The following is a 12330-nucleotide window of genomic DNA, read 5'->3' on the forward strand; positions in this document are numbered from 1 at the left end:
TACATTACAACTACCCTAGAGCAGACGTAATTTTAGTACTACCACAACATCATCATCGTCCACGTGGTCATGAACCCTGCACAGCTCTTCTCTCTTCGACACCCCATCTAAAAAGACGCTCTACTCTTCAGTACTAGGCTTGCCTCTTCCTAGGCCAAAGCAAGTCGCCATGTTGTAGAAGATATCAATGCTGTTGTATGTCCCCTGGAAGAGCTCCTGGCATGGGCCCATGGCATAGACAGGCACATCCGTCAACGAATGCACACCTTGGTCGTTCTCGACAGGCAGCGTACCATTGAGCAAGATACCGTCCTCGCCATCCTCGGGGTTAGCGTAGTTGTCGTCGCTATCCTCTTCGATTTCGACGGCGGGCTCGCGGGGACCGCTCTTGCGGACGGACCAATTCTCCCGACGATCAGGATCTGCCATTAACCCCTGAAACAAACTGAATCTGGGCTCCCAAGTCGACGGGAAGTTAGAATCTGTGTACGTCAGATTGCCGGTGTTGATGTATTGGGATTCGCCAGATTGCTCGTACGTCCCCACAGCATTGCCTGTACGAAGTCAGTTAATGTCTCGCAACAGTTCGTACATGGGTATTACTTGCGTTTCTTGCGGTCGACGTTTTGAGCAGCTAGATAGTGGGTGTCAACGGAGCCCATGACATCGAAGCCATGGCCGTGGTCGGCAGTGACAAGGATCAGAGTCTCCTTGAGGCAGTTGGTGGAGTTGAGGTGGTCAATAGTGGCCTTCACCGTGTCGTCGAGTTCGAGAAGTTCACCGAGTGCGCGATCATAGTCGAGAACATGCATCATCTTGTCAATGCTGGCGGCTTCTGACATAAGGAACCATCCTTTGTCACCTGAGCGGGTTTCGAGGATGTCAATGGCCTTGAGGGTCATCTCTTTGAGACCCGGCTGATCAAGAGCGGGTGTCTCATCTCCAGTAGGGGAAAGCGATTGGTTGAGGTTGTCACGGTAGACATTGCGGTCGAGCCACTTGGCCATATTGGAGGTGGTGAAGATACCGAGAGCCTTTTCCTCATTGCTGGCAGAGAGCAGAGCAGTGCGGTTCTGGATGATCTGATAGTCCTGCGCGGCAAACTCATCATAGTAGTTCTTGTCCTGATACGTGACACCTCCAAGTTCAGACGGGTAGAACTGCTCGGCGCCACCACCGAAAATGACATCGATAGGAACGTGCGTCCAGTTGTTCACACCATTAAGGTAGGTATCGACGATAGCTCCATACTGGCTACGGAGACGGGTGTGTGATACCAAGGCAGCGGGAGTAGCATCCGCAATGTATGCTGTCGATACTATTCCTACGTGACCTCCGGTAAGACGATGAAAGATCTCAGCAATGCTCTCAACCTTCGGGTCATCAAAAGGATCCTTGCTACTGTCCTATACTATTTGTTAGTAAAATGATGATGTATACAAGTGCGCAACGAGATGGAAGACACGTACCGCATAAACGTTCAAACAGTTGACTGTTGACTTGTGACCAGTGTTGAGCGCAGCAGCAGAGTTAGCGGAGTCGGTGATGAAGCTATCGATCGAGTGGGTCATCTGGTGGCCAACGACAGGGAATTTGTCCATGGCCATGAGAGATTGGTATTTGCCGTTGACCTGCTTATGGCCTATCAAACGAGCAGCTGTGATCATGTTTGTGGTCATCCCGTCACCGATGAAGAGAACGATGTTCTTGGCCTTGCGCTCCTCAGCCAGGTCGCGAACGAGCCAAGTAGCTTCCGTCTTGCTTCCATTGTTATAGTTGAGGGTAGCAGTGTACTCGCCAGGTTCGTAAAGAGCGATGCGGCGGTAGGCTTTAGAGGCAACGTTGACGAGGGTTTTCCTTGCCGCGTCGCGTGCGAAGAGGTCTTCGTACCATGTGAAGTTCCACTTCTCCAAATTGGGTTCTTCGAGGTTGAAAAACTCTGTTACTAGCTTCGCTTCCTCGCCCTTCTTTCCAAGAGTGAAGGTAAACTGCTCATCCAGAGGTAGACCGATGAACTCGGATCCGTTCCTTGGCTGGTGAACTTCTAGACGGATGTCGAAGTACTGGCCCGCAAGAAAGTCGGCCCTGAGTTGTGTATCAGCAATTGAGCTCTCTGAGCTCGTTCAATCTGTATGCTTACTGGTCAGGAGGGAACACGCAACCGAGCGTTGGGCAAGCTCCCAGACGGCGGAATGTCTGCGCGGAGACAGACCTGACCAAAAGGGCTGCAGCCACGACAGCTGAGCATGTACACTTCATAACGAACGCGATTGAGAGATCAGTAGGTGGGCAAGACTCTCAAAAGTGCGATGAACCGACATTCTGGGAAGCTGTTGCTCCAACCTTTATAAGCTCACAGAGCTTCCCGGACCTGCATACATGCATCAAGACGAATCAGACTATGTCCCGCGTATCAAGCTACTAGCGTCCACATTTCATACCCGAGGCATGCCTTCCTCTGCAGTACAAGGTGCATTAAGTGCCTTTTCCCGTCCCTCGTGCGATAACACAGCGCTCTTACTGCTCGAGAGGAAGACTCCGGCTACCTGGGCCCAGTCCCCATTCCGCTGGCCTGGTCCGCGCCGCGAGCCACTGTCATCATCGAGAATCTTAAGGAGCTGCCTCATTGGGAAAGACATGCACGTTTCTGCCAGTTAATGGAAGGCTGGAGGATGAGGACTTGGCGTGGCTTGGTACATCTTGGCGTCACGTTCCGCACAGCTATGATCTGATTCGCTATTCAATGGTTCTCTCGTGGAAACCAAAATTGGTATCCCCGTAGATTTTCCCTTGGCGATGGGGTATTGCGAGCGGCTGGGATTTCGATGCCTACGGTGTGCTCCGGACGGGGCAATTCCATTCGCCATCGTAGTGAGGGCCAGCGACACAACACGACAAAGCTTTGCTAGCCTAGCTCGTCGACGGATATGGTGCCGACGAGCTCAAGGCAGAGAGCTTGATCGCAGTCCGAAAGACTCGCATCACGTGTCAGCAACTAGGCACCGTGCCCGGCTGGCATGATTCGGCTGCGGCCAATCTGTCAGACCAACAAAACTCCAACATGGAAATTATGCAACTCCTTGTCTGCGCGTTAGAGCGGAATTATGTCGGTCGCATTGACACCTCGCACTAGCAACGTAGTTTGTCGCGTGCTCACATCCACCGTCGTCGCCTGGAACCCTGAATCGAATGCAGCCCTATGCAAAGCACCAAAATCCCAGGAAGCGGCGACAGATCGCGAAATGCAGCGGGAACCAAGGATCTCTCCAGATCTTGTATCTGAAACGCCGATAGGCATGCCTTCGATTGGTGTTCGACGCCAGGTGTCCATCAGGGTAACGTCTTGATCGGCTCTAGTTGGTGTCGTTGGGTGGTCCGCCGACGTCACCACTCTGAACCCTTAGTCTAAGGTTTATCGATGATCAGGTACAAAGGTACGCCTAAGCGCAGAGCGCATGTACAATGCCTTCCTTCGAACGCGTCTTCTTATTGCAAACTCTACCTAGGCCGGCAGCTGCTCAATATAGATGTGTTAGTGTCAAAGTACGACTACCGATCCGCGCGTTTCAACACGCGACTCTTTTCCAAAGTAGAGCACCGCCAAAAAAGCCCGCACAGCCGAACAAATCCCAGACCCATACGAACATGTCCAAAAGAACATCATACGAACGCTCCGAACTCGGGCATACGACTCTCAAACGCGCGAAACGAGTAGATGATAATCTTCCCTACGATCAAGTTCAAGAAGCCCTCGGTGCACAAGAGGAAATCAAGGTCGTGACAAAGGTAGCGCATTGGTTTCGTCCAAAAGATCTCCGCATTCAAGATAACACCGCGCTGTATCATGCTTCCGAGCTTGCCCAAAGTGCGAGCAAGCCTCTCGTATGTTTTTACGTCAATTGCGCTGCAGACGAGTCGTGGCATGGGACTAGCCCCGCAAGGGTCGATTTCATGTGCGAGGGATTGCGCATCATGCAGAAAGAGCTCAAGCAGTTGAACATACCACTAGTCTTTCTAGAGTGCGAGGATAGGAAGAAGATTGTACAGACAGCAGTGGATTGGATGCAAAAGTGGGAGATTTCACACGTGTTTGGCAACTTGGAGTACGAGATTGATGAGATGCGGAGGGATCTGAAACTCTGCCAAACAGCTGGAGATGGTATTCAAGTCTCATTGTATCATGACCAGACCGTTGTCGAGCCTGGCACAATGCTTACAGGTGCTGGGACACCCATGAAAGTCTTTACACCCTTCTTCAAAGCGTGGCTCGAGAGGCTGAAAGACGAGCCGGAATTGCTTGACACTAACCCTCCACCTACCGCGAATCCCCCCTCTGCGAAGAAGGAGCTAAAAAGCCTCTTCGATACAGTCGTACCCCAGCCTGCAAAAGACAAGCAATTCGAGTCGGAAGAAGACAAAAAGAGGATACGGAAGCTGTGGCCTGTCGGTCACGATGCAGCAGCAAAACGAATGGATGCGTTCCTAAAGCAAATTGACCACTACGCCGCTACACGCTCAAATCCTGCCGCAAATAGCACGTCACGCATGTCTGCCTACTTTAGTGCGGGCATGTTCTCCGTACGCGAAGCACTGCAGAAAGTTGTAGATTACAATCGCGGCAGTACCGATTTTACCGAAGCCAAGGCATCCAATGGCGTCTACGGCTGGGTCCGCGAGGTTGTTTTCAGAGAACTCTACATACAGACAACCATGACTACGCCACACACCTCCATGAACCTCCCACAGAATCTCAAATTCGACGCAGTAGAGTGGGAAGACGACCAAGCAGGCTGGGAGAAATGGTATGAAGGCAAAACAGGCGAACCTTTTGTAGATGCGGGCATGCTGTTGGTTAGGATCCTATCACGTGATTCACTCACTAGCGTCGCCCTAGTAGTATATATACAGGGCTTCCTCCCTCTTACATAGAACAATCATCACATCTTTCTCTTCTTGTTCTACACATGCGCCAGCTTATTGCTGAGGCATACATGCACAATCGCTTACGTATGAACGTGTCTTCCTATCTCTACTGCAACCTCCTGCTCGACTACCGCCGCGGCGAACGCTACTTTGCCGAAACTCTGATTGACTGGGACCTTTCCAACAATACCCAAGGCTGGGAGCCTTCTTACACCGTCTTCAACCCCGTCTCTCAGGCTGAGAAGAACGATCCTGATGGTGATTATATCCGTAAATGGGTCCCAGAGCTCAAAGATGTCAAGGGAAAGGCGGTATTTGCTCCTTACGCGAGGTTGTCGAAGAGCGAGTTCGACAAGCTGGGTTATCCAAAACCGCATGTGGACTGGAAAGAGACGAAAGCTAGGGCGTTGGATAGGTTCAAACGAGGGCTGAGGAACGCGGATATCTAGGTGAGCGTGCGACTGTATATAGGGCGAGGTTCACACTACACCAATGTTGAAACCCATACGATGTGGATGCATGTAGCACTAGGCTCATGGCTACTACCTTGATGTAACCCTCTCCGGCAGTATCCGTGAAGTTGGCAATATGAATGATTGCTTTACAAGCAACAAAGGTGGCACAGCTCGCACCACTATCTTGATCTGGCAAAGTTTTCATGATCGAGAAAGAAATCGTCTCAAGTCTAGTGAGCCTTCCCCTACCAGCACACACGGGAATAAAACGACCAGATTATTGTGCTACTGCGGCTGACCACCAATAGAGCGGAGATGAACGATCGCACGATATATGCCCATCTGGAGCTACTTTTGTCTCCAGTCGGCAAAATCAATACCATGAGTAAATATAGAGTTGCGACAACGCGTAATGCTACTGATTAGTCTAAAGTACGCGCAACAATCTGCAGCCGACCCAAGTCACGATGTCGAATGCGCGCAACCCAGTGCTCGTGCACAATTTTCCCCAAAACCCCCACAAGCAGCACCTGACTCGTCTCTACATTTTTTTAATCTGCTTCCTCACCCTCCCAATTTCGATCTCTTGGGCCCGTAGATCTCTCACAACGGTGGCTAATTGGGGGATTGGGCCTTCGACTGCACCTACAAATGTCGATTGCGCAGTACGTAGTGCGGGCGGAACAAGGATACCAAACCATCTGAGAGGATCTGTAGGCTTTCCGACAGATCCGGTTTCTTCTTGGTTGTCCCTTGATCCTTGGGCGGGTTCGTCATCCAAATCGGAAGTAGGGCCTGTTTCTCCTTCTCTAGCTTCTGAACCTGTGGAAGGGAGGCCCGGTCCTTGGACTTCGTTCGCTTGTTCTGTTGATCTCATGTGGTTGTCAAGGCTCGCGTCCTGGCGAGTGGTAGCGGAAGATTTGATGGAAAAATGGGGTCGATCGTTCTTCTTGGTACATCCGTGTTCGGAGACATGGCTGTAGTCTGTCAACAGAGCACATAAGGTAGATAGACATTCCAGAGGATCGTTGTAGCACCCCTGGTAGCTATGAAATCTCGAAGGAAACTGTAGAACTCACACCTTGCGTACACTCTGCATACGTTCGTCATAGCAGTCCTGTCCGTACCGGATCGCAGAGGAGGAATTGTAAAAGTTTGCTTGAGCAAGCGACATGTAACCCTTGTTGGCATCAACACCACGTGCCATTAACCAAACGTAAACATTGCTTACCGAGGACAGCTCTGCGGAAAGCTGCTGCATAATGTCGTGATATTCATGCAGTGTATGCAAATAGTGTTCAAGTCGAGTATCCAAAACATCAAGAAGCGCATCTTTGTCCCGCCTCGCAGCCATCTCTGCTCGATCCATTGGTGGGTCCTGTGCATCCGCCATGATGTTGCAGTCTTGCATGGATGGGAGTGAAAAAAGAGTGATGTAAGAGGAGCAGTGCGATGGGAGGTCCACGGGTCGAGATCAGCCCAGAGCCAGGCTTAGGTTGGCGGGTGCTAAGACGCGGGAACCATACCGCATCGGCGTCTAGCAGCCGGGTAGCTCGCAGCCCGCATATCCGACACGACTGAGCCATTCCCAACTTTCCATCCACCCAACCACCCGCCATGTCGAAACCAAATCCATTCCTCAAGCTTTTCCGGCGATACTACTCACAGCCCGCATCGGCATTCTTCCGCACCGCCCACGCCCGTCCCCCACCCACGCGACCCCAATGTCCGCACACACGCATCCTCTTCCTCCGCTCACAAAGTCGCCGAGTGGGCGGCGGCCCCGGCCTGGACCCAAGTTTCGTCTCGATTCTCGACCGGCCGGCGAAGATGGCGCGAGTAGGAAAACAACATGGGCCCGGCCTAATCATCCTCGCGATAATCCCCGTCACAGCCTTCATACTAGGATGCTGGCAAGTGCAGCGTCTGGGCTGGAAAACCGAATTAGTCGCCCGCTTTGAAGATAGATTGACCTTCCCGCCTCTCGAACTCCCGCTGCGAATCGACCCGGCTGCAATTCAGGATTTTGACTATCGCAGGGTCTATGCGAGGGGCGTGTTGAGACATGATCAGGAAATGTTGATTGGGCCGCGGATTTTGGATGGCGAAGAGGGGTACACGGTTGTTACGCCGCTCGAACGGCGGGATGCGCGCGGCAATGTGCATAAGATATTGGCGTGTAGGGGGTGGATCAAGAAGGACGCTGCGCCGCAGTGGTTTCGCAAGAAGAATGGGGCGTTGCCTGAGGGTGAGGTTACGATTGAGGGCTTGTTGAGGATACCGCCCAAGGGCAACATGTTTACGCCGAAAAACGAGCCGGAAAAGGGAAAGTGGTTCTTTCCCAGTGTCGAGGAGATGGCCGAGTATAGCGGGAGTCAGGCTGTGTGGGTGGAGGAGACGATGAGTAAGTAATCTATCTTTCTTCGATGATGTGATTGGGGTATCTAACTATGACACAGCGCCTGATTTGCTCACAAATTATGAACGTGAACCCAAGGGCGTACCGATTGGTAGGGCGCCCACCGTGAACCTACGAAACAACCACACGCAGTACATCTTCACATGGTACGGTTCGCCGCCTCGCTCTTTTCCTGCAAGCAATCATCTAACTCCAAGTAGGTACGCGCTCAGTTTCGCGACCTCAGTCATGTTTTGGATGGTCGTCAAGAAGCCCATGTCGGGCACCCAACGGAGAGTACGCCACAGCGTTGATTGGTCGTGAGACATTACCGTGCCTTTTCAGTCAGCATTCAATCGTTTCCGTTTATATCTCTTCAACTTGGCCGGACGCTCCATACGCAGCTGCTGAAGTAACTCCCTAGGAAGCATCCTTTGCGCCAGAGAAAACGAGGTACAGGTACCGGTGGTCTTGCGAGTCCTGCTTGAAAGTCAGTGTACCGAACGTATACGTCTGCTATAAGTCTGCACGCCATGTACGCCAAGCAGAGTCGAGTAGAGCAGCATACCTCTTCATAAGCGCGATGACATCGCTTTCTTCAATCGTCGTTCGTCCACCGTGCTGTGCATATGCTGCGAGATCTATGCTAATCTGCTCGAAGAAGTCGTTGGTCGTGCGTACGAGTGCGTCGAGTGTTTCCGTATTGAGTTGGGTCTTGCCTCCCTGCGACTTCAAGAAGCTCAAAGTGAGCTTCTTGACAGGCGCGGCTGGAAACGAGGGGAAGCCGATACCGTGTTCGGATACCATGTATTCTTTCGGTTTGCGAACACTCTTCATCTGGGCTACATGTGTTTGCTTGGGCGACTTGGCCTGCAGGCTTCGATCAATTGCAGATTCTTCTTCTCGATAGGCGACTAGTTCGGCGTCGTTGTCTGCAGGGGGATCTGATGCCCAACCTAACATGCCGGCGGTTACTGTTTGGTCTTTGCCGTCGAAAGCAGCAGCTATTCCGTCCTTGTCGTCGCTGTTGAGTGAGTCGTAATCATCGGACTGGTGCAGAAGCTCGTCATCCGGGTCTTGTTGGTCTTCTTCCCGCTCGTCTTGGAATGCTTGTACGTCTTCTTGGGCTGGCACACGCATGCGCTCCGGTATCATAAAGCGGAAGGTAGGCTCTTCTAAATCGTCCTCTGCCTCTCCAAATACGCCCAAATCCTCCTCACTCGGCCTTGCGTCTCTTCGCCCGGTCAGTGCTTGTACTGTGGTTTCGTCTCCATCTAGAGCTTCGTCGATTGCAGGATCAAAGAGGCCATCTGCGCGCGTGTTGATGAAGGTGCCATCGACCTCGTACTCCTCCTGGACCGCCCCGAGCTCGCTTAGGTCGCCGAATCGCTCACTCTGCCTTCCCGTGAACATGAAGCGTGGATCCTCACTGATGGCTCGCCGTCCAAACTCGAGTGATTGTACAGTCCCGCCATCGACGTCGTCTGGTAGGTCTGGTAGGAGAGACTGCCGTGGTGGGGCACTGTGGAAACTATCGTCGTCGTCGTACATGTTCTCCAGGGGCATTGAAAGACGGGGCGCAGGCATGGCAGGGCCGTCTTCGACGTCTGGAAGGTCGAGGGCGGAATGGCGCGTTCGCCGAGGTAGGGCTTGTGGGGAGGGCTCGGCCGGGCGCGGTTCACGAGCGAGGGCTGCGTGGACAGTTAGCTAGTTGAGAAATGGCGGCTGCAAGAGCCGTACCTCTGCTAAGATGGCGCAGTATGTCCCGCGGTGTCTCCCTCTGTACGCGGCCGCTTCGTCTCCGGGTGTTTCCTGGCGTCCTTGCCGCATTGGCTCGCTCTCTCAGGGCTCGTATCGCGTGGGGAGTAGTGGGTGCAATCCTGCGCGAAGAAAGAGGGCGAGCTGCGGGTCCGCCCCGCGGTGTTGCGCCCGATGCTGGTGTGCGAAGAGCTGGCGTCCGTCTGCTTGCTGGAGTAGGGCCCACACTAGTGGCCTGGTGGAAGGGTGTCGTGGGCTCCATGGACGCGTCGTTGTCGGGTGTCGGCTGCAAGTCGCGCCGCGGGGGAAGGCGCTGCGTTTTGCGCGCAGACTCGGCCATGGCAAGAGAGGCATGCGAGAGGCGAGGTGGGTGCCCAGGCGGGTGTTGATGGGCGTCAGGGAAACGCGTCGCTTACCAAGGTAGCGCGACTTCCCCGGCGTGCATCTGCGCTAGCCGCTTATCGATAGCAGCTGGAGCTCGATGCGCTGCAACTTTTTCCGTCGCGAACTCAGGTGTCGCGCCGTCACACAAAACACTAGTCTCACCATGTCCGACTCGGAATCAGAGGGAGGCGTGCCCCTGATGGAAGCCCAGTTCGATCTTGACGCGTCGTCGAAGAAAAGGAAACGGCAAGCCGAGCCCGAAGCCAGCAAGGACGGCAAAAAAGCAGCCAAGAAGGCCAAACGCAAAGAGAAGAAGAAGCAGAAAGCAAAGGCGATTTCTGAAGACGATCTGGACCAAGGGCTGGGAGTCAATCACGCTTTTGAGCGCATGGATGGTCAGCTTGTTGCCGACTATGTCAACGCACGAACACGGCTTTACGGGAAGGATTTGAGCAGTGTCGAGCTCGAGGACTTGTGGATTTCTGGTCAGTGTTTGAGCGCCCGAGACATGTCGTGAAAGGCTGACGTCAAGCAGCGCGGACGGTGCAGGACAGCAGCAGCTGGACGGAGCCGCGAACTACAGACAAGCTGCCTGCCTTTCTCAAGAAGCAGGCAGGGACGCTGGAGGCGACGCCATGCAAGCCGCCCGGCGCTCCCCACACGCTTGTAGTGACGGGCTCTGGGATGCGAGCGGCAGACGTCTGCCGATGTCTCAAGTCTGGGCTACCTACCCAGGGAGTCGAGAAGCCCAGCGTGGCCAAGCTGTTTGCAAAGCACCTGAAGCTCGCAGACCAGGTCGCGCATTTGAGCAAGAGCAGAATCGACTACGGGGTTGGGACACCGGATCGGTTGATGGCGCTCTTGCAAGAGGGAGCCTTGTCGACGGCCAACTTGAAACGAGTCGTGGTGGACGTGTCGTACATTGACGGGAAGAAGCGCGGCATTCTCGACATGAGAGAGTTGCACGAGGCCGTGGTCAGGCTGGTGGTGTGCAAGCAGCTGGTGGGCGAGGACAGGCAAGGCGGCGAGGGACTGTTTGTGTGGTATTGAAGCATGTAGGCGTAGCACGAGCCCGTAGCTAGCTAGCACGGCGGATGGCAGGCGTGAGCAGCGTGTTGCACAAGGGTTTCAAGAGGGTACGCGCTCGTCGAGCTTGGTCGCTCCAGCTCCAGCTCGCTTCGTGACCCGCCGCCTGCCAAGCGATAAAACGCCCCCCTACGCTGCAGATAGCTCCCGCGCCTTCACAGAAGCTACCTGCTACCCGCATCGTGCTGCGCAGTCTCGCCGGTGCGTCCTCTACCTCCCACGCGCCGCCTCGCTGCATCTGCATCGTGCCCTGCCCTGCCCTGCCCTGCCTGCCTGCCTGCCTGCCGCCCTGCCTGCCCTGCCCTGCCCTGCGCCCGACTCGATCCGCTCCACCCTCGCCGCCCCGTTGCTCCGCCGAACCGGGTCCGCCAAAGCCACGCTCCCCGGGCGACACCTCGCGCACCATGGCTGCTCCCGCGACGCAATCGCTCAAGTGCGTCGTGACCGGCGACGGCGCTGTAGGCAAGGTGAGCCTCGCCGCCCCCGCGACAGCCGCGCAGCCTGCTAACCGCGCAGACATGTCTCCTCATCTCGTACACGACCAACGCCTTCCCGGGCGAGTACATCCCCACCGTGTACGCCCGCCCCTCGCTGCACCACGCGTGAGCTAACTCGCCCAGCTTCGACAACTACTCGGCAAATGTCATGGTCGACGGCAAGCCCATAAGCCTGGGGCTGTGGGACACGGCCGGCCAGGAGGACTACGACCGACTGCGCCCGCTCTCGTACCCCCAGACGGACGTGTTCCTCATCTGCTTCTCCATCGTCAGCCCCCCGTCGTTTGACAACGTCAAGGCAAAGGTACCAAGCCGCCCGCCACGCCGCGTGCGCACCCGCTAACCCCCTGCCAGTGGTACCCTGAGATAGATCACCACGCGCCCGGCGTTCCCATTATCCTCGTCGGCACCAAGCTCGATCTGAGGGACGATGAGGCGACCAAGGAGTCGTTGAGGCAGAAGAAGATGGCGCCCATCCAGTACGAGCAGGCCGTCATGGTCGCAAAGGAGATCAAGGCGCAGAAGTACCTCGAGTGCTCCGCCCTCACACAGCGCAACCTGAAGAGTGTCTTTGACGAAGCTATTCGGTACGTCCCCATGTGCTCCCTGCATGACTGTCCTAACCTGCCCCAGCGCCGTCCTCAGCCCCCGTCCCCAGCAGTCGGCGACCAAGAACAAGAAGAAGTGCACCATCCTATAAGCCGATACCAGGGCCCAGGGGCCACGGCTTTGGCCTGACTGGGAAAAGACCAACAACTTGGATATGCCACTCACTCCCGACACTGTACACGGTCGGCATCATTGGGAAGCCCAAGCGGAACGGCGGGAC

The 12330-nt window shown here is 54.8% G+C and overlaps 7 protein-coding genes across 7 annotated transcripts; 4 read left to right on the forward strand and 3 right to left on the reverse strand.

Moving 5' to 3' along the window:
• Nucleotides 1-120: 120 nt before the first annotated feature.
• J4E79_000020 (uncharacterized protein) lies at nt 121-2259 on the reverse strand (the record flags this gene model as incomplete). The annotated part of the gene is made up of 4 exons (XM_049348939.1): nt 121-554; nt 608-1406; nt 1470-2085; nt 2141-2259. The coding sequence occupies 4 exons, from the start codon at nt 2257-2259 to the stop codon at nt 121-123; spliced, it is 1968 nt and encodes a 655-aa protein (XP_049215726.1).
• A 1386-nt stretch (nt 2260-3645) lies between these two features.
• J4E79_000021 (uncharacterized protein) lies at nt 3646-5372 on the forward strand (the record flags this gene model as incomplete). Its single annotated transcript, XM_049348940.1, has 2 exons — nt 3646-4896; nt 4974-5372. 2 exons carry the CDS (start codon nt 3646-3648, stop codon nt 5370-5372), a joined length of 1650 nt encoding a protein of 549 aa, XP_049215727.1.
• A 651-nt stretch (nt 5373-6023) lies between these two features.
• On the reverse strand, nt 6024-6639 carry J4E79_000022 (uncharacterized protein; the record flags this gene model as incomplete). The annotated part of the gene is made up of 2 exons (XM_049348941.1): nt 6024-6200; nt 6610-6639. 2 exons carry the CDS (start codon nt 6637-6639, stop codon nt 6024-6026), a joined length of 207 nt encoding a protein of 68 aa, XP_049215728.1.
• Nucleotides 6640-6995: 356 nt separating this feature from the next.
• On the forward strand, nt 6996-8100 carry J4E79_000023 (uncharacterized protein; the record flags this gene model as incomplete). The annotated part of the gene is made up of 3 exons (XM_049348942.1): nt 6996-7782; nt 7838-7943; nt 7998-8100. 3 exons carry the CDS (start codon nt 6996-6998, stop codon nt 8098-8100), a joined length of 996 nt encoding a protein of 331 aa, XP_049215729.1.
• A 192-nt stretch (nt 8101-8292) lies between these two features.
• On the reverse strand, nt 8293-9874 carry J4E79_000024 (uncharacterized protein; the record flags this gene model as incomplete). The annotated part of the gene is made up of 2 exons (XM_049348943.1): nt 8293-9467; nt 9517-9874. The coding sequence occupies 2 exons, from the start codon at nt 9872-9874 to the stop codon at nt 8293-8295; spliced, it is 1533 nt and encodes a 510-aa protein (XP_049215730.1).
• A 207-nt stretch (nt 9875-10081) lies between these two features.
• J4E79_000025 (uncharacterized protein) lies at nt 10082-10968 on the forward strand (the record flags this gene model as incomplete). Its single annotated transcript, XM_049348944.1, has 2 exons — nt 10082-10403; nt 10454-10968. 2 exons carry the CDS (start codon nt 10082-10084, stop codon nt 10966-10968), a joined length of 837 nt encoding a protein of 278 aa, XP_049215731.1.
• A 440-nt stretch (nt 10969-11408) lies between these two features.
• RAC1 (Rho GTPase protein rac1) lies at nt 11409-12201 on the forward strand (the record flags this gene model as incomplete). The annotated part of the gene is made up of 5 exons (XM_049348945.1): nt 11409-11471; nt 11521-11579; nt 11625-11805; nt 11856-12088; nt 12135-12201. The coding sequence occupies 5 exons, from the start codon at nt 11409-11411 to the stop codon at nt 12199-12201; spliced, it is 603 nt and encodes a 200-aa protein (XP_049215732.1).
• Nucleotides 12202-12330: the final 129 nt, after the last annotated feature.

The sequence above is a fragment of the Alternaria viburni genome, assembly GCF_023758015.1.
Source record: "Alternaria viburni strain BMP 2772 chromosome Unknown scaffold_1, whole genome shotgun sequence".
NCBI lineage: Eukaryota > Fungi > Ascomycota > Dothideomycetes > Pleosporales > Pleosporaceae > Alternaria > Alternaria viburni.